The following is a 21,798-nucleotide window of genomic DNA, read 5'->3' on the forward strand; positions in this document are numbered from 1 at the left end:
AACAAATATGTCACGATTATTCATTGAATGATATACACAAAGTTAGTTACATCCAAAAATTATAGCGATACAATCAAATGTGCGTAGGAAACTTAGAAAAATACGTTTTTCAAAATATATGAAATTCTTTATTGTTCTATTATTTAGTCACTTCTAGTGTATCAAGAAATTTATCACAATCACATGTTTTTAAACAACATTTCTAAGTTTTCTATTATAACTGCTAAGAAAATATATCATATTATAAAATCGATTGTGTTACGTTCATGTGACCACGATAAACTTAACAAAAATCGACATATAATGGACTATACCTAGCTACTGCTTGTACTATACATAAAATATAAATGAGTAAAAGCCAACGATTTTAGTGTTTGCTTTGAAATATGTATTTAAAAAAATTATATATGCTAAATATATAATTATTATTTAAAAAAAATATATATATAAAATATATTTTACAGCCAATTTGAAATATTAAAATATATTTCAAAATAACTACTTTTAATTTTAAATATAAGACCCGTCATCAAATCGGTTATACGAACGTACCTTTGACCATTCAGAAGTTCTCCATTCCGTGGGGCAGTCGATCATGTTGCATTGCTTCCGGTCCGTGGGCGGTGGTTGTGGACACATGTTGTTCGGCACGATAGCTGTGTTCCCTTCGGTCACTTCGTGTATGCAGTTGACTTCGCGCATCTGAAGCCCGATTCCGCAGCTCTGCGAACACGGCTGGAAGTCACTAACGTTCCATCGGGGTGGGCAAGGTTGGTCGTTACACGTCTGCGTCAGTACTTCGGGCTGATCGTTTCGGGAACACAAGTACGGGGAGACAATTTTCTTGTCTTCTTCGCGTACGCACAGCACCAACGATTCTTGTACACCTATACAGATGGACACCAAAACAAAACTAACAATAATCGTTTATAAAAAGTTTCAGTATGATGATTGATAATATTATATTATCTTCGTCTATATTATTATTATCAATTGTTATCGTCTAAAAAAATAAAAATAAAACTGTACACAATTCGAAGCCTCAAGTTTTCACTACTATAAAACACAATTATAATACGATTTACAACTCCTTTTTGACCTTTGGTCTGCACTATAATATTATAATATAAATTAAACTACCTAATTCAAATGTTATTATGAAATCGCGTTTTACGCAGACGTAGGTTTATTATAGCTGAAGCACAGCGTTTAACTATGAATACACAAACATAATATTATTTATAACTCGAAAACGCTTACATATTAATGTACAGATGACGTACAACAATTTTTACAATATTAAAACAATTGTAATAATATTGAAAACATCAAAATATTGTTATTGTAATTGATGTTATTTTTCACTATCAAAACCAGCAATTAATCGCTTATCGTAATCATATATGGCCAGGCAATACAAATCTAACCTCCAAGACAAGAAGCACTGCAATGCGTAAAGCCTTCTCTTTTCCAAGAGTATGTTTTACCAAACGAACCGGGGGCGACTTTCGGTGGATTAAAATCATCGGAGCTGGCGTCTGCGTAACCATCCCTGATGGACCTCTCATTTTGATCAAATCTGAAATCACGGATACAATATTATTAGTCAGTGGTCACGATGAGACGTCATATTAATAATACGATGATAACGTATAGTTTAAAATAATATATATATCGTACATTTTGTTCAACGAACAGGGCACCGAGAAACATTTTTCAACCTCTGGTGGTTTGGGACCGACGCACGCGTCATCTGTTAACTTCGTCATGATCTGAGTGTAATCTAAATGAGCTTTGCAGTACACTTTTCTCGTCCTGATACCATCACCGCACGTGACGCTGCATGGGCTCCAATTGTCGGAAACGAACCTAAACATATTATCAGGTTAATAAATCGTCGTGCGTGCAAATGTGGGCGCTAAAAGTTTACAGTGTGTGTGGGGAAGGTTTTTGTTGGCCGATCAATCGTTGAGCGTGGGCTTGTGAAAAACTCGATTTGGACGACGCTTGGAAATCCGAGTCTGAGTCGAAATTTTCGCCTGTAAAATCAAACATGACGTTAAGTAACAATAGCAAGTAAAATAAACAACTGAAAACATGATACTTTGATTTATTATGTTGGTCTAGAAGAGTATTATATATTTTATTTTTGACGATTATTTTTGAAAATAATATAAAATTTTATATTTTATAAAACAGTTTTTAGTATTATACCGGACAATATTTTTCTATTGCACTGTTTCGTCGAATTTCATAAACAAAAAACAATTAATACTAGTTTTCGTTTATTGAGAAGATGATACAATTTTATGGTATACAAATATATTATTATTATATATCACTGGAATATTACAAATTTCGTTTATACAATATAATTATTTTCCTTGTACAATAATAATATAAGCAATATGAGAATTTTAAATCGTTAACGAATTTTAATTTATTATAATGAACATTGCTCAAAATATTTTAAAGTTATAGTTATACATCACATTTACACAGTGCATTGGTCATTGTGCAATTGGCAAACATTTTAATTAAGCCACTTAGCTTCGCAATTAAAAAATGTAAAGGTAACATTCTGAGTGAATGTTTAGCTATAAAACTTAAAAATACTTATTTTTGTATAAGTAGACTTACCATATTTTTAAAATGTGAATAATTTATTACGGAAATTGAATCATTTGAGACATATGATGAAATTAGTTAACCATTTTACAACTTTCGTTCAAAATATCATAGTTTAGATGTTCAATATATAATTAATAATTATTATTAGGGATAGTATACATCATATAAACATTGTATACAACACATCAACGTGGTGAATACTGTTGTGTTAGAAAATTATCTACGAAGCTTTCAACACACTAATAAAATAAATTATAGATGAATAAGGTCTTGGAGTCGGGACTGCACAAAAAGATGTTCAAAAAATACATGTGATTTTGCAATTAAATTTACCAAAATTATAGAGAAAGCCCAATTAAAAATTATTTAAAATATGCATTATCTATGTTATTAATAACTGTTAAAATTTTTTCAAATAATATATACTATTAGTTTTTAAATTTAAATTATACAATAAATAATATAAAAAGTCAAACTTTGTATTTAAATTTAAAAAAAACAAATGTATATATAATTTTAAGTACTCCATAATCTTAAAAAAAAAAACATACGAATGTAAGAAGTCTTGAATCTTATTGATAAACATGCTATTATATACAGCACTCAACTATAAACATTTACATTAATTATAAGACATATTTGCAGTATTGATCAATGGAATGACGACGCGACATACACCATATACGTAACCTAATAGTTTGTTACGTTACCTAACCCTTAGAGTGACATGTATATTAAAATATATTATATTCTACGAAAATTTAAATAATAAGTTCTCAGCCCTGTCATGTACTCGACCAACTTTACGCCTTCTGCGGAAGTGCATCTGTACGACTTGGTTTACAGCTAGGATATTATATACATTATCCACATATTATAATTTATAAGTTTATAACATATATTATTTTATATATATAATATACGAAATACTTATGTTGTTATAAAATATATAGCCTTGATCGAGTATTTCGACGAAAAGAAAAACAAATTATGGGATTCGGGATTGTTTGACCAGAGTGAAGATTGAACGCGTATAAAAGTGTTATTTTTACTACAAACGAATGGAACGGCTCAATAAAAACGATATGGGGAATGATTCGATTAGCCTTCGAGCAAATTTCACGACTGTTATGGCCAGTCAAGCTTAACTTCCACAGTTCCACGGGCGTTATAACACTTATACTTTTTTTAAGGCCTGAGTGCGAAGGCGGAAAGGGTTTATGCGCGTCGAGCCGAGCGGGTTTATATCGTTATCGACCGCTATACAACTAGCAGTATGAAAAAATGTAATTTAAAATCGCCGTTTTAGTATCGCCGCCGTGGTTTTGTAATCGAAAATAAAACGGACTTTACCCGATCTCCGTGTTTTATGATTATATTAATTCACGTCGAAGGTCTCTTCGGGCCGGGCCGTACACACAATATTATATACATCACACATTGTGTGTGAGGCTTGGGCGATGCTATTCCAACCGTTCAATAATAAATTCGTTTGGGTATATCGATGAGATTTTTCCTACGACAAATCGAAGCCCACCGCAACGATGGCGACACATTGAATTTTTCATTTTTTGATATGCACCGTATAACCTTGCCAGTCCAGCTGTCGGCATACATACGTCGCGAGACTTTCAAAATGAAAAGTATCGCTCCCGTGGGGCGCATTCCCCTCAAAACAAACACAGAACACGCACACGTGAATGCTACCGATCGTGTATATATATTATATATATATATATATATAACGTCAACGACGAGTGAATTTATCTTCGACCATTATTCGACCACTTGTCACAAGTCCTCCGCGCCATCCATGGTAGGAAAAAATACCTCGCCGTATGTGTATACATAGAAACGAACGTATAGTATTATGTTCTCGTGCTTATTGCGACTTTATAAAATATTATTGTGTCTATAGTAGGTAAGTTGTATAGTGTACATCACGTTTCTTGAGCCATTGGGCCATGTGGTTAGACGTCGATATAAATATTTCAAATGCATAGATTATTTTGATCACGTGGTTATCGGACATATTATGGTTACAGAGTTCTCATATTTATATTGATACGGAAGGATGCATGGTGCTACACTACTGTAGCGACAATCACGTAATAGTGAGGGAAATTCGGGGACCAACTTTTTTTGTATGAATCGGAGACAAAAGTTGATCTTATCAATTTTTTTCTTTATTTTGGGCTGTGCCTAGACTCATGATGCTTACGAAAACCAATGACTAACCATATTGAAACACTTATATATAGAAAAAATTCTTCATGTCATTGACAGAGAATATTTTAAGTTATTTGGCTGTAGCCCTGGAAGCCACGTGTTCTCTGCTAGAGAAACATATAGGTATAGATGAAACCAACCTTTCAGTCTCAACGATTTTTTTCACTGGGTGACATTCGTACCACGTACTATTAGTACGTTAAGATATTCTACTGTTGTCATTGATAAATTTTACCTTATAGAGATATATTGGTAAATGGTTGTCAATTTCGTAGCCAAATTGATGCTTATCGTCGTAACCAAGACGGACATATTATGCCTGATGTTATTTACCATACATAAATGGGAGGGTATATTTTACGTTTACATACAATTTGTTATGCTTAAATCAAGTTTTTCGCAATAGAGTTTTAACAAAATTAAATCCGTCTTTCTTAATAAAACTGCACTCAGTGTAGTGGGCATAGCATTGATGAGCCATGCGTTAGCCTTGGGTGTTAAACCCTTTTTCCACCATAAACATTAGTAATGTTTAAACACCTAGTAAAATTATAATGTTTATCCTCAAATCCTAACATTGCCCCCCCCCCCCTCTAGAAAAATTTCTACGGGCGCCTATGAACATTGCCCAATAAATGTATTATTTATAAACGATGTAATGATATCTACATCATTGCGCCCACACAGCTTCATGATTTAATATCATCATATTATACTATTAAAACATAATAAATATCTGTATCCATGTACCCTGATTTTATTCAAAATGTACAAGAAACTATTAATAAGTAATAACTGTGTATACATATATATCCATGTATAAATGTCATTAATGTTATAAAAACATTTCTTGATTATATTCATGTATATATGCAAAATAAACAAAAACAATTTAATATCGAACAACAAGACATAAAGGTCAATACTCAATATTATAAGTAGAACCCCTATTTCGATGATCAGATCAGTCTGTTCATACTAGCCAAAAACGTCACACACACCTTCTTATTTCGCTACTAAAAAATTATATAGCAATTATTAACTTAGCTTATTCATTTAAAAATACATCTTATACTTGTTGTGAAGTATTAAAACGATTTTCTTTTAAAGTGAATTTGTGTTCATATTATTTCCATTCTAAATAACATCATTATTCAGATCAAACAACGTTAACCAGGTAAAAGATAATACTAACATTTTTATATATTCACAAAAAATCAACAATAAAACTTACATCATCAACAAATTAATAAAGACACGTGGACTCAGGTGTATCATTAACTAAACATAAATTACTTTTATAAATCCATACTCACGGTTCCAAACAATCGTAATAAATATATGCTTTAATTAATAATAAAAAAAAGGATAAGGAAAGTCGACGTCCAAAAACTTTTTAATTATTATCAATTAAAATAGCTAACTATAACACTCCAGTTAATATATTATTATTAGGTGAGGAATTATCTATACAAACGTACACAGGAGTATTTTTAATTATTCATCACAACGAAAACTGTAATAAAAAACTTGGTTGAATTTATATTATTCCCTCTACCTATTTCATAATCCTAGGTACGCCTCTGAGTATAGGTATTTTAACATAAAGGTATCATGAAATGTGATATAATATATTTTATTTTACTGGACTTACTATAACATGGCAACTTAGTCGAACAAGTCTTGGTCCGCCTGGGTTCTGTCATCGGATCGCAAGTCAGGTACTTTTGTTTCGATTTGCAAGTAACGTTCCTGATCTGCATTCCGTCGCCACAAGTCGCCGAACACTGCAATAAATTGAACGGCACATGAACACGGTGATTAGCTATACATACGATTTCGATATAACGATTTCAGACATTAGCCAACTGCCTGCACAACTGTATAATTTTTTTCGTGGACATAATAATATTATGTTTGCATTAAAATGTATAAGCCAACGTGGATAAACCGGACCTGGATGAACCGATATATTCGGAATTTAAATTATAGACAACGTCTCTCAACGAACACCTTCGAATTGCTTTAGATACATCATATCAGAAAATATTATAGATTTCTTTTAAACTCTAAACGGCTAAACATGCTTATACCAATCAAGAATAGGTACATGAGAAATAATATTGATAAAACTACATCGTATTATTATTATTATAATATTACAATTTTTTGCGGTTGTGTATTACAAAATATGGACAATACAATTTATAATACAGGTATGATATTGGATGCCATTGAAGTGCCTTCATACTGTGCGGGAGATTCGAATTGTCTCCGAAAACGACCAGATGCATTACTTGGAAACCAATTGCGATTTGTAACTTTGTAAGGCATCACTTTCAACAGTGATAATACTATAATAGTGAGTAGTGACTTAATAGTTAATTTTTTGATATCATGTTATACTCACTTTGGACCATTCACCTGTTGACCAGTCGGAATAACACGGTTGGATGTTGCACTGTTCCTGAGTTTTTGGTTTATGCCCGTGACACATGTGATGCCATACCTATAACACACGATAAAATTATGTCAGGTTATAAAATATTATAAAGATACATAATATTATAACTGAATTACTGAACTGAATCAAATAATATTATTTGTTAACACGAGTACAAGACGCATTTCGAATAAGTAATATGAATATATGATAGATACCATAAATAAGGAGTAATTATGTATTATATTTATATAGCTGTTGGGAAAATCGAAAATTAGTAATATTAAAAGTTATGAGGTATATTGACGATAATGGAGGTATTAATATATTTTTTGATTGTATAATATAATATGTTTATGTATACTTTTTGGTGTTCATTGATTTTTCAATACAAATGGATATAGTAAGTAATCATATTATATTTTACTAAATCATTGGGGTAAAAACAAGTATTCAATTAATGAAGTTTAAATAAAAAATGCTAGGGGGGACGAGGTGGCCGAGTGGTCTACCACGTCGGCTGTGGCTCAGCCGGACTGGGTTCGATGCTCAAACCTCAATCATCGGGCGGCATTTTTCTCCGGGCAAGTCACGGTGTCCGGAGAACAAGTGTCGCCATCCCCCACTCCGGGGTATGGCAGAAACCTACGGGTGCCCCAATAGAAATTCTGCCAAAAACTCTCACCCACGTGTAAAACCAACCTACAGTTCCATAAGAACCTACAGTACTACCCCCTTCCCAATGGCCTTAGTTGCGGTGGGATAATTAAAAAAAAAAAGCTAGATGACACGTTTTGTCAACCAAAAAAAAAAAAAAAAAATAAGAAACGTTTTTTTAAATAATTGGAATATTTTAGTTTAAAATTTAAAAAAAACTTAAAAATTCAAAATTAGAACTTCTATTTCAGATTAAAAAATAAATGAAATTTATATTTTATAAAACGAGCGTCGCATCGAAAACCCTGCCATCTTATAATAAGAAATAAAATAAGTACCAAATATCAGTTCTAATAAGTTGGCCAGCCCAACAAACTAACAACTATGTGGAGTCAACTTCGATCTCCTCTACCTGCAGAACATTTCACGTAGGTATATAAGTATTAAGTATAGATAATTAATAATTAACTATCACTTAGTAATAATAATTACTTATTAAAAGCATATCAAATAGCCACATATACATTATTTTCAGACTGTTAGGCATATTTAATTTCTAAAATAAACAATTTAAGACTATTTGACCGTTTTGAAATAATATAAAAAAATATATTCATATTATTATACCTCAAGATTATATTATGCAGTCATGCTATTAGCGGAGATATTTTATTAACTTGACGTAGAAGCTCCGGCTCCATTTCTTCATAATATATATTAAATACACGAATAAAATATAACTATAAACTAATTTTCATACAATTTAATCATTTAGTTTGATTATATTATTTCCATTCATATCATAATCGAAGCATCCTTAGAGCTATGCTTTCTCTTAAATAAACACACTTTTTTGTATGACTTTTAGTGCTATCTAAATTTATAACTTTTAATGTCTTATGAAATATACGATTTCATTTGGAAATAATATTCCTAAATCATCTGGAAATTCTTTTGAAGTATTTTAGCTACCCAAAATGTTTACGTCCATGGAAATGTTCCTTCTGAACCCCCTAAATACTACCCTAGATCCAATCAGTTATGTAAATGAGGAATGATATATTTCCAGGACACTATGTGGGCATTGAAAACTATATTAGTGTTCAAAAAATATAAATGAATAACAATGATATTGAATACTATGTTGTATTTTTATTAATATCCATCTATTATCTAATGTATTATTGCGTGTACAGGATAATGAAATAAAATGTTGTAATATTCGCAAGGAATGTACGTATAGTTATTAATAGTGATTCATTATTTATCATTATTATTATTATTATTCAAAACAAGTGCAGTGCTAATTAATAATGTACTACGAATGCAGCCAGGACGAACAACCGATACCGCCGTGCACTACTAAAATATTCTCGAGTGAACTAAAACAACAAAAACGATATAATAATAAAAAAATAAATAAAAAAGTTAGGAAAAAACTGAAGAATAAATTACAGCAAAAATTCACGTCGAGAATGTTCTATGAAAGATATCTTCAAGTCTGTATTTTTTGAATACAACCAAAATGTATTTTGTTCGTGTATTTCATTTTACAGCGTGTTATAATAAATATGTTAATGTGTCAACCTCAATAACAAATCGTCCACGATAACAAGTTTTCCGTTAGTAAATTTTCATTTTTAGACGAGCTTCACAATAAAATAGGTCGGTACTCCGATGACGTCACCGACCAACTCACAAACATTCAAAAAACGAAATAAACAAAACGTATAATATGATGATTGTAATTGGAAATATTATCATTTATCATTAATCATTATGCAGGATGATTCACCAATCACCAGTCACAGTTAAGACGATTTCCCTTTTCTTTCTTCAATATAATGCAGTTATTCAAAACATGATATAGGAAATATTTAGTTAAATTTAACTACTATATAATATTTTCAAATTATTAAGATTTTTCGTACTATTTAAAGATCGTTTAATCTATCTATATTCATAATAATCACAATTCATAAAAATGGCCCAAGTATCTATAGTGAATTCTACATGTATTTTTTATATATTTTTTAAAGGTATTTATAAGGAATCTTACACTTAATAAAAACATTTTAATAATTGAAAAACTACTCGCTTAGATTTTGAATTAAGTACATCAACCAAATGGTTTACAGTAAAAAAAATAAAAAAAATGAACCTCCATTTAAAACAGAAGTTTGGATCGCCACAGAACACTCTTTGAGTAGGTAGGCAATAAAAATATCTCAAGAATTTTAAAATAATATTTTATTATAATATTATAGTCTCAAGTATTTTTAAAAATACATAAATCAGAACTAAAATAAATTCATTACTAAAATATAAAATGGGGATGAGCATGGTAAGTGAATTACCTTGTATAATAATATCGCAGTGATTTTTTTGTTAAATACAGACTATCGCAAATACATTATGGCGTATTTCCATTTGTCATTACTCATTATACATAAAACATACATATTTATATATTATTTAACAATTTATTATGTTTATGTCTGTCTATCAATCATAAAATAGCTACTCTGTAATATCAACAGTGTGATTCACGTCGTATAGAACATCAGCAAACGTATTAAAAATTATAGGTTTTTCTTTATTTAGTTTTCATAACTAGCAGAAAGATTTTTTCTCCACCGTTTATGTTGTAGTTGATCAGTAATAATTAATATTAAATGTACATAATTTGAAGATAATAATAATATTATGGTCCAATTTTTTAATGTTACATCAAAAATCAAAATCGATTTTTTCGAAAATCGATTGTGTGTAAAAATTCCATTTTTTCCTTTATTTTTAATTTATTTATTCCAATTATTAAGAAAAATATTGGGAATTTTTTACTTTTGACCCCCAAAAGTACCAATTAGATTCACTTTCTGATGAAACGAGGTACTGAAGTCGAAAATCAAAGCACTTTACTGCTCAAAAACGTGATGACAGACACAAAAAAAAACACACACACATCATGGTAAAATCAACACATTCCTCGCTCCACTCCGAATCCAAAATACAAGATACTACCTATAAAAAAAAAAATGGTAGTATATATAATATCATGTTTTAATTTTTTTTTTTTTTTAATATTATAATTATTTGTTTGTTAACATCGTCTTCATACAATTCAAAAATAAATATATTTAATCATTATTTATACGGCTATAATATTATTCAACAATATTTATATATACCATACCTACTTGGAGTAAAAATTCTCGTTCTAAATAAGTAACAACTCTCATGAACAAGTAACTATTTTAGAATAATCATAGTTGTTTATTTTGTTTCTATAAAATGTTATAATTTCACAGCTATTAATATTTTGATATCGTAATAACATGTTACAAGAATAATGATTATACTTTGTAATTATTGTAGATTAATTAAATATTTATTTATAAATTTATGTACCTATTGAAATAAGTTATACATTTTTAATGACTCAGTCATGCATTGAAGATTTCGTGATAATTGTTATTGTCTAACAAGGACTTGATACTACTAATACAATTATTGGGTGTATTCGTATTATATTATACATATAATTAAAAATATAATATTGTGAAATGAACAATTAATTTTTATACTAGTAGCTTAAAAAAAAAAAATGGACACTATGTAAGATTATTATCAAGGTTCTCTAATAAGTTTTTATTGATATCATTATTTTATTATTGTTAAGACGGAGACAACATAATATGCGAATGCGACGTCCTCTTAATTTTATTTGTACAATTGTACGCAATATCTCAAACGCACGGAGCTTTAAGTTTTATGATGAAAGTATCACTGCAGTCTGTGCATTTTTAAATTTGTTTGAAATAAACATTTTTCATAGCTGTATATTGATGTAATTCGGAGTACCTATACAGTGACAGTCAATTGGTCGTATGAAACTGGTCGTGGTAAAATTTGTCACATGAAAATCGGTCGATTTTTTTATTGTAGACCAGGCAATATCGAATAATAAATAAATGGAATATGTTTAAATTATGTTTTTTTTTTAAATCTATTAGGACCTAATGTGGTATTTTAAAATGTAAATGGTTATCTGTATTTGTCGTTGAAATTTAACAATGACTGCGGTACATTTTCTTATGTACATTTGACAACAGATTCACAGTTAAAAAATTGCACTCTGTATTATCTTGTGGTGATAAAATATAATATACCTACATACCACACGTGACTTAACACGATTTTAGTTCAAACCCTATAAAAAAGTGACGCTGACAGTGCTATAATTGTAAATCCGTTCGGCGTACAATACCATAAGTCCCCCATAATAACGTCATTAAGACATTGTTTTATGGAATATTTCGAGGTACTTGCTCGAATTCAAAACGCGGTATACGTATAAAACAAAATGTATACAATAATATAATAATAATATCGAACTTGACCACATACGTCATCATTATAATATAAACTGGATTATATACACGCCAACTATAATAGTATGCAGTAGACGAAGGAACGATATTTTAAGCATATAAATGATGGTAAAAATGTAAAATACATGCTGGAGCACTACACAAGGGTTCAGTAGGTACACCACTTTGCTATAATAATATATAGGTATAAATATACTATAACTCAGAGGTATTCAAACTGTGCATTGCGGCTCCCAGGGGCGTCGCGAGAGTTTGCAAAAGGAGCCGCGTCAAAGCACTTGAAACCAACATCATACCTATAGGTCTTGTATATTTATTATATACTGTATTAATGTATTATTATAGTTTAACTATTCAATCGTTGCTGAGTGAGGCGCGGTCGTACGCTCATTCTGCTGAAACGCACTGAGCGTACGTACCGGGCGCAGTTGCTAGCTCCCGGATGGGTGACCACTAGGGGTTTTCAGCAACATATCCTTGCCACACATACATAAACGTGTGTTAAACTTACCAACTTAAAACATACAAGCAAATACACAATAACAACCCCTATCGTACCACCCCATGCCTAATGGCCTATGTTGCCGTGGGTTCCCACTAATAAAAAAAAAATAAATATATTCAATCGAGATCGAAGGAAAAAATAATGAACGTAAATAGATCAAAACCGACAAAATCCAGTATTAATTAAATAAAGCAACGTGTATGGCTAGAGACCAACAATTTACTTGCGTGAATTTAAGTTAAGCACATGATTTTTTTGATATATAAATTGCCAATAATCCATCAGTTACGTTTAACATGAAAACACGCACGTTATTGCGTCGTTGGTTTTTCGCTCCGTTACCTCTAACTTCTGAGTACGCTCATTAAATACATTCTTAATTCTTATTGTCATGATCATTATTAAATTTTTTTCTATTATATTAACAAAATTATATGAATAACAAAAACCGGTCAAAAAAGGACTTATAGTGTCTCCGTTTAAACCTAAGAAACAAATTTGTCATCATCGTAATTGTCACCGAATCCAAATGACAAAAAAATCAAAAAATTTTTTAACCAAACCATTTTGCTGTTTTGGTGTTCGAGGAGAACAACAAAATTGAACTCGACATCAGCAATTATGTATTTGATGCAATTTACGAATCCATTGTTTCAACTCAACACATCAGGGCTCCACCAATCTATGTCAAAAGCATTAACAATTTCTCTACATTTAAAAATACTTTAGTACAGCTCACCGGCTTTAACGGGTTCACGTTTAATTCATTATCTTCTTATTCGATTATCCGCCTTCAAGGACGTCTAAATTTAAATACTATTACGCAACACCTAATGACCACTGATGCCTGTTTTTACACATTTATATCACCAACATATTGACCTTTCATGTTTGTCATAAGAAATTTTCACCACTCAACCATCATCTCAATTCTCTGATATATTTGATGCTTTTGAGGAATGGGACTCATAGATCCAGTCGAGTCTTGGACGTTATTAAAAACGGACAGCTACTACCGATTTTATTTTTTGTAGACTTAATATCAACAATTAAGAAGTTTTGAAACTGTCTTCAATGTTGTACTCCAAAATTAAAGTTTAATGTAGAACCAAAAGTGGTTGACACCAGTTCATAACTGTCAGACACACCGATAACTAATGCCATCATCCCTGACGCTGTGTTAAATGTGAGGAAGATCACTTATCAGACAGTTGCACAAAAAAAAAGCAGTCCAGTCAAGTTTGCCCTTTTCGAGGGTGATCACATTTCCAACTAAAAGTGATGTCCAAAATACAATCTCTGCTCAAACATCATATAAAAGCTTAGTAAAATCGTCAAATTCCAAACATAACAGTATACATACGTCTAACATTCTCAAACCACCACCTCACCCTAACACAGCTTTTTTCGCCGATTCCATTAATATCCTATTCGCCAATTACTCTAAACTAACGATAACACTTTTTCCGAATTTATTTCAGTACTTTCCTTATTAATAAATCCATTCATTTCCACCTTAAAGCTCAAATAACTTATTTCATTTTACAAATTATCTTTATATCTCATTGACCTAATTACCTACCAATAATATCATATTCACCGTTAACAATATAGGTACCTATGTTTCTATTTTTGTTTTATATACAATTTTTGCCCTATATAATGCTAATTGAACGCTAATAAAAAAAAATAATATATATTCAATAGTATTGATTGTAGTGAAAATAAGTTATTTTAATAATTTGATAACTCTGGGTATGGAAACACAGAATAAGTTTAAGAACTTTTTTATTTTATTTTAATTTCTTATCATATATTACGTACCTATCTATGTATCTACCATCAATAATCGTTGTATTACATTTATTATTTAATCATTTATAAATAAACGTTACTAGGATTTGATTGAAAGCAACTCGTTGTTTATTAAGTTAATATCAATAAAAATCAATTCTGTTAAAAGTTAGGTCAATAAAAACGAAATCCCATTAAATTCAAAGGTTCAAATTCACTTAAATTTTTAACCCATTTATGCTTAGAATTATATTTATGATTGCGTGTATACTGTATAATATAGCTGTATAGGTATTATAAATTCAAAATGTCACTTGACTCCCTGTTGTACGCTTAAAAAAGAAAAAGTTCTGAAGTATGCTTGTTAAAAACTTTTACAGCCTTACTTTTTGGTAATAATCAATTTTAACAACTGTATTGCAGCAGGAACAAAGTTGAGATTGATGCTTTAAAATTATGACGGCGGCGATACGACAACCGGATATAAATAATTTTAAATAGTAATTTATTTTTTGCACTTAAACGACAAAATTTCCATGTAACCGAATTAGAAAAAAAGTTGGTTTCTTTGGGCCGGATTTGAACCAGCGACTTATGGATATCTGTTATTAAATTAAACACTACAGTCCACCGCTCTACCAACTGAGCTACCGAAGGACGAAGGGTAAGTGGCTTGTTAATGCACTTAAACAATTTGTACTTTCTCTGCGGTTCGCAGATACACGTATAATATTATGAATTTTAAATAATAGTATCCAAGCGTGCATGACATAATAATAATAAACTTGCTCGATATATCTATATCGAACATACCGTAATAAAACATATGGCAATATGCTGCAACCAATTGACGGAATGACAGCTATCGATTTAATAATGTAAACAATAGGCAGGACAATTTTTTGACGAAAATATGGTGCTTCAGAATTAATAGAGTTATTAGACATTTGTTTTAATGTAAAGCAGATATTTATTTCAAATGGTCAAAAAATTACTCACGTGGTGTTTCCAACCTAACCAATAGGTAGGTAAGCCACTTAGCCACAAACATAATAGTATTAAGTAGGCCCGGATTAAGATCTACAGTGCCCATAGGCTGTAAAAAATTTGGTGCCCCTATTTAAAAAAAATATTGTACACATTTCTCTACTCGATACTTGATTAAATAATAAAATATTATTTTAGGTTTATTAGCCACAATATGTACATGTATAATATGTGAAAACATGTAAAAACGTAAAATTAAAATAAAATAAAATATATTTTAGAGTTATAAAAATATAAAATAATCATATTATAAAAAATAACGAACCATTAATTTATACTTTTCTTTTTATTATTATTGATTACATAGATAATATTATATTAATAATATTATCTATGATTGATTATTACTATTTCAACTTTCCGATATATTTAAATAAAAATTTAAAATAACATCAGGATAGTATGCGGTGTCCTTGCCCGTGCCCCTAAATCCGTGGTTGTGTAGGCTGAAGCCTACACTGCTTACGCCTTAATCCGGGCCTGATATTAGGTACCTAGTTATTAAGTGAACAGTAGGTAAATTAGATGGTAATATAAAGTATAAGTTAATTTTTTTTTAAATAATCCTTAATAATTGATAAACGAGAACGAAAATCTTTGGAACAGGTATATATCTTAAGGAATCAAAGGGTTGGGATTTACCCCTAGTATCAGATATCAATAAACATAATATAATTCCGATGTGAGAAGGTACCTACTATAGTAAGTAAATAAATTATAATAGCCAATAGGTAGCAGCTACTACTCGTAAACAAAATACACTACACAAAGCGAAACTGTAAGCTTAATGCTGAAAACAATAAAATGTGCGACGACAGAACCTAACGTCTAAAAGTTGCAGTCGATTTAGATATGCTGATTTTTATTCCGTTTTCAACCACCTTCGGTAGCTCAGTTGGTAGAGCGGTGGACTGTAGTGTCTAATAATCACAGATATCCATAGGTCGCTGGTTCAAATCCGGCCCGAAGGAAAATTTTTTTTTGCAGATTTATTTATTGTTCATGATCGATCGAATCAATAATATTGGAATAAAAAACGATAACAGTGTAATACAAATTGTGCAAGTATTATTTTGCGCACACAATTTTTTATTTTTATTAGTTTATATAACAGTGGTTCTTAGAGTTGACAGTCGCATCATAATAATCAATATAATATAATTACATGTCAAGATAACCATATAATATGATAATTTAAATACAGAATAATAATATTTTGACATATTATTATTATACTTTGAATGTTGCTGTTGAGTGTTGTATAAATAATTGCTTTCAGTATAATTTTGTTAATTGTTTTTCACACACAGAATTGATAAATGTATTTTAATACAATGGAAAAAATCGTTTATTTATAATTGAAAAAAAGATCAAGTATGGTCTCATTACCAGAAAAGTTCATTTTAATTGTTCTGCTGTATTTTTGTACTTGTATTTTATACAACTATACTCTGGAGGACCGTTAGGAATGTCAACACCACATATTTGCATTCACCATGTTAATTAGTAAAAAAAATAGTAAAATTTATTGATTAATAAACGTATATTAATGAAATCTCCGTTAAAGCAATAATATAATACATTTGTATATTATGTCTGACTAATTATTGAGTACAACCAGTTTTCTTCGAATAATATTGTTATAATAACTTCCCAACCTATCTGATACGATTTGGCAGCTGTAGTGGTGAATGACGTAAAGTCGTAAAATGTGTTTAACATTTACTACAAATATAAAATATAATATACATTTATTTATATTATCCAAGAGCCATCGTGAATCGCATTTTTTGTATTCCTCATTACCTACAAAATTTCTCACAGTATATTAGTAACGCCGAAGTGGGAAGCGACGAGTGCCAACTACTCAAAGTATTTATTTACCAGAAATACATGTTTACTCGATTATTGAATTGTGTAACGCGATTGCCCACAGTATAATTTTTCTGTCTCGATTAGGTAATTTGAGCAACGCAAATCTGTAATTACTAACTTTAATACGGCAAACAATATTTATTTTGGATTCCATTCTTGTTTGAAATTCAAAAATAACCTACAAGTGGAGCGTACCTTTATATTTTTAATTTCATAATTATTTATAATTTAATCATCGTATACTGCCTGTCGTATACGTTTGTATCACAATATTATGAAGAAACCTGCATGTAATTATTTATTTAACACATCATGTTTTTATAAATAAAAGCCAAAGGGTGGGGACGAATATCTTTTTAGAAATTAGAATTAGATTTTAGAACAAGTTATTTTTTATATTAAAAGATATAGAGGAACGCAAACAGATTCCTATTAAAATAAATGTTGATAACACTACAAGTGACCAGTTAAAATGTATAGAATTTAAGCACCTACGTCGTACATACAATTACCACAAAATAGGCTCTGTCGAAAAACTTGCCGTCGTAAATGGCTGAGACAGACATGATGATGAGGCACATCAGCCACATCATACTGACATTCGTGTATATTATTATTTTGTAATCTGATATATTCTTTCGCATCGGATGGTTTCCCATTTGAGAGTGGCTCAATTCTTAAGATAATAATTTTATTCTGTGCATCATAATATAATAATATAGACTATATAGTATATAGTATACACTATATACGCACCGACACCACCACGATCATACATATTAATATTTACCGTAAGATCTGGGTCAGTATGATTTTGAACCCTTAATTCGTGATTATAAAAATACTGAAACCTAACCTAACTTAACATGCAGGTACACGGTTTGTATGCACACCACGATTCAAGATAGTATTTTGAACTGTAAGTATTGCAGAAGTTATCTCTTATACCTATATTTATTAATTATATCAACGATACAAGTAGAACTAGTACAAGTATATATACAGGGTGTCCCACGACAGAGATCTGACATTCTGACAAATGAAATAACTTTTGTTCTAATCAATATTTAAAAAAAAATTCTTTTAAATATAATTCGTCGACACTTGCGCTACATTTTTAGAATACATTTTTTATTTTTTATTTCTTAATACTGAAAATAAAAAACTTAAAATTGATAAAAAATTTTTTCGAAATATTCAATATAGCCAATTTGTAAATCTGATTTTTAGAAAAATGTATATGGTAAAAACACTTATTTAAGTCAAATGGCTGATTTTTAAAAAAAATTTTAAATATCAATATTTTCGTTAAGTAAATTACGATCTAGTTTATGTTAGAAACCTTGTAATTTCAAATAATAATAAAGTTTTTTAAAAATATATATTATAAGAACATTTTTAAATAAGTGCATGTTAAAATCTAATTATTTTTTTTATTGTATTTATTTTAATAATATCTGATGTATTAACTATAAATTACTATAATTTACCTAACGAAAATATTGATATTTAAAAAATTGTAAAAAATCAGCCTTTTGACTAAATAAGTGTTTTTACCATATAAATTTTTCTGAAAATCAAATTTACAAATTGTAGGCTATATTGAATATTTCGAAAAAAAATTTATCAATTTTTAAGTTTTTTATTTTCAGTATTTAAAAATAAAAAATGTATTCTAAAAATGTAGCGCAAGTGTTTATGGATTATATTTAAAAGAAATTTTTAAAAAATATTGGTTAGAACAAAAGTTATTTCATTTGTCAGAATGTCAGATCTCTGTGGGACACTCTGTATATGTAAACACACACAATATACACACGTATACATATATATAGCCGCATAGGTTATAGGTAGATGATGCTGTGTAGGGTGTGGATATAAGGTAGAATATATTAATAATAAGTAGGAGAATAGTAATATAAGTTTAACAGAAAAACTATACTAACTCTGATAAATCGTATGACTTAACTTATTAAATGTTTTAGAGTATAATATTATATGTGGTATCGTAAAAGTACGACAAAATAAATACCAGCTATGACCTACCATATTATAAAGTTGCAGGAAGGAATACCAATGAGTAATGACACTTCAATATAAATTATAGACCCTATTATTATAACATATAGGTAATAGGTATTTTAGGTACCTAATGTCATAAATTATTACTTATTGTCGTCGTGACTCGTGACTCGTGAGACATGCTGTCGCCTATTTAGTCTATAAATACATAATATTTTTTAAGGTAAGTTTTTTTTTACATTTTCATTGTTCTTACCATTTATAATTTAATGATAATCGAATATCGATGACCAATGTTATGATAACGCTTGAATATCTTTTAACGTTTTTCGATCTCTAAAAATACTGAAATACGTTTGAATTATAATATCTGTGATGATTTTAGGGTAAATAACTAATAACAGTAATAACTAATAACATTGATTATAAATACAATTATATTGTATTTTAAGTTATATTCCTAAAACACTTTTTACAACACTTCAAAAAGTATGAAAATATTTGATTTACCGAAATTCGATTGTATGACGTATCTATATAGAAGTAAATAGGTCGAACTACAATCTGTATAGGGACAACTCTTAGTAATAGTTTTAAAAGTATATAAAACATAACCATAACTCACAAATCCCTCCCTTGACCACGTTATTCAAAATATTTTCAAAACAGTTATATGAAACCAAAGATTTGGGAGCGAAAAAACAGAAAGTATAGCTTCCACCTTTCCTCTTATTATATTAGCAGTCAATAGTGCTGCACGTAACTATTTATTATTCAGTGTATTTGTGTATTCTTACCCATCCCTGAATAATAGTGACATAGTATATACCTAACAATATATTTTATAATATTATTGTGGTATACCGTTAACCACGACCTCCTAATCATAAATTATACTTTAAAATTTGTTATTTATAAGTTGCAACTATTTTGAATAATTATTAATTATTTATGGAAATTCATAATTCTACTTTTAAAATATGTACATAAATTACCTATAAAAAAATTAGATACACTTAAATTAGATTAACGAAAATGTTAGTTTTTATTTTGTGTTTATCTTTTAATATATAGGTGCTTACTTTAAGAAAACCAAAAATACTTGAAATTTTGATAAATATGTCTTGAATAGTTTAAACTTATAACCAGTGGCGCCGAACAAGTACTTCAGGTAGTTCCGTTGAACTGCTTTCAAAATTTAATGGATGGGTAAAATAATAGAGTTAAAGTATACTTCCTAATCTTACTACTATAATTTTTATTAAACCCAGGAATGTCAATTAATTATACGTATATATTATTAGTAGAGTCTGTTGCTCAGTCGTTTGAAGGAATGGGTGGGCCAATCTAACTATTTGAACTGTCAGTTTCAATTTCATCCGGCGCCACTGCTTATAACTATCAAAAACAAATTCATTAAATATGATTCACCTATCTATATCGATTGGGGTACCATACACGGTTAGAGTCAGTAACATTTGAGTATGTATAGTATATTATTATACCTACCTACGTCATACCTAGCTATGTATCTGTATCTATTTGTTTTCAATTATTCTTATTCTTATTACAGTTGGTGCGCTAAAAGAAAATACTGTCACAACATGTGACAAGGAAGGACTGTTGGACCAAGAGTTTATAGGTCCATTCAATTTAATGTGTACCTTGGTAATTTTTGAAATTTTAAAAGTTTGATAGGAATACATATTTTGTATTAAATAATATTTTATAGGTCCAGTTAAAATATTTGGTACAGGGCCCAAAATGTTATGTGAGAAGGGAGGTTTGTAATAAGTAAGTAACTACTTACTAGTTTACATAAATAGATAAACGGAAGTCACACTTCATAAATTCATAACATTTATTGATAAATATTATATATTATAATGACTGTTGATATAAAAATTTAGTTTAAACATTATTGTTCCTAAGTACAACCCACTTCAAAAATTAATTAGGTCAGTTCCTACAATCTACTATATAAATATAAATTACTATACTTATAACTTAATCAGTTGGTATAAAATATAAGTATTTGTCAAATTATCATTTATAGATATACTTACTACTTATGTAAGTATACCTGTAAAAGGTAAATAATATTTAATACCTACTTAGCTGTACATCAGTTAAGGTGGTTGAATTATTAATTATTAGTTATTACTCGTTAAAATAATTACCAATAATAAATTAATAACAAT

General features: G+C 29.6%; 1 protein-coding gene and 2 non-coding genes across 7 annotated transcripts in view; 1 reads left to right on the top strand and 2 right to left on the bottom strand.

Annotated features, from left to right (window-relative positions):
• nolo (ADAMTS-like no long nerve cord) overlaps positions 1-21,798 on the bottom strand; it is a 206,766-nt gene that overhangs the window by 14,510 nt on the left and 170,458 nt on the right. For 4 of the 5 annotated variants that reach the window (XM_089218553.1, XM_089218555.1, XM_089218552.1 and 1 more), the window contains exons 9-14: positions 7,271-7,369; positions 6,515-6,647; positions 1,931-2,039; positions 1,681-1,869; positions 1,428-1,579; positions 553-887 (exon numbers count right to left, since the gene is read on the bottom strand). In XM_089218553.1, the coding sequence (XP_089074679.1) occupies positions 553-887; positions 1,428-1,579; positions 1,681-1,869; positions 1,931-2,039; positions 6,515-6,647; positions 7,271-7,369 (1,017 nt within the window). The remainder of the gene's footprint in view (positions 1-552; positions 888-1,427; positions 1,580-1,680; positions 1,870-1,930; positions 2,040-6,514; positions 6,648-7,270; positions 7,370-21,798) is intronic. The other variant, XM_089218554.1, reaches the window with a different exon arrangement.
• On the bottom strand, positions 15,218-15,311 carry TRNAY-GUA (transfer RNA tyrosine (anticodon GUA)). Its single transcript has 2 exons — positions 15,274-15,311; positions 15,218-15,253 (listed from the first exon to the last, which is right to left on the bottom strand). It is a non-coding gene; the product is annotated as a tRNA-Tyr (tRNA).
• On the top strand, positions 16,581-16,671 carry TRNAY-GUA (transfer RNA tyrosine (anticodon GUA)). The gene is given in 2 exon segments: positions 16,581-16,617; positions 16,636-16,671. It is a non-coding gene; the product is annotated as a tRNA-Tyr (tRNA).

Source organism: Diuraphis noxia, unplaced genomic scaffold (genome assembly GCF_037042655.1).
Source record: "Diuraphis noxia isolate RWA-SAM2 unplaced genomic scaffold, SU_Dnox_SAM2 contig0002, whole genome shotgun sequence".
NCBI lineage: Eukaryota > Metazoa > Arthropoda > Insecta > Hemiptera > Aphididae > Diuraphis > Diuraphis noxia.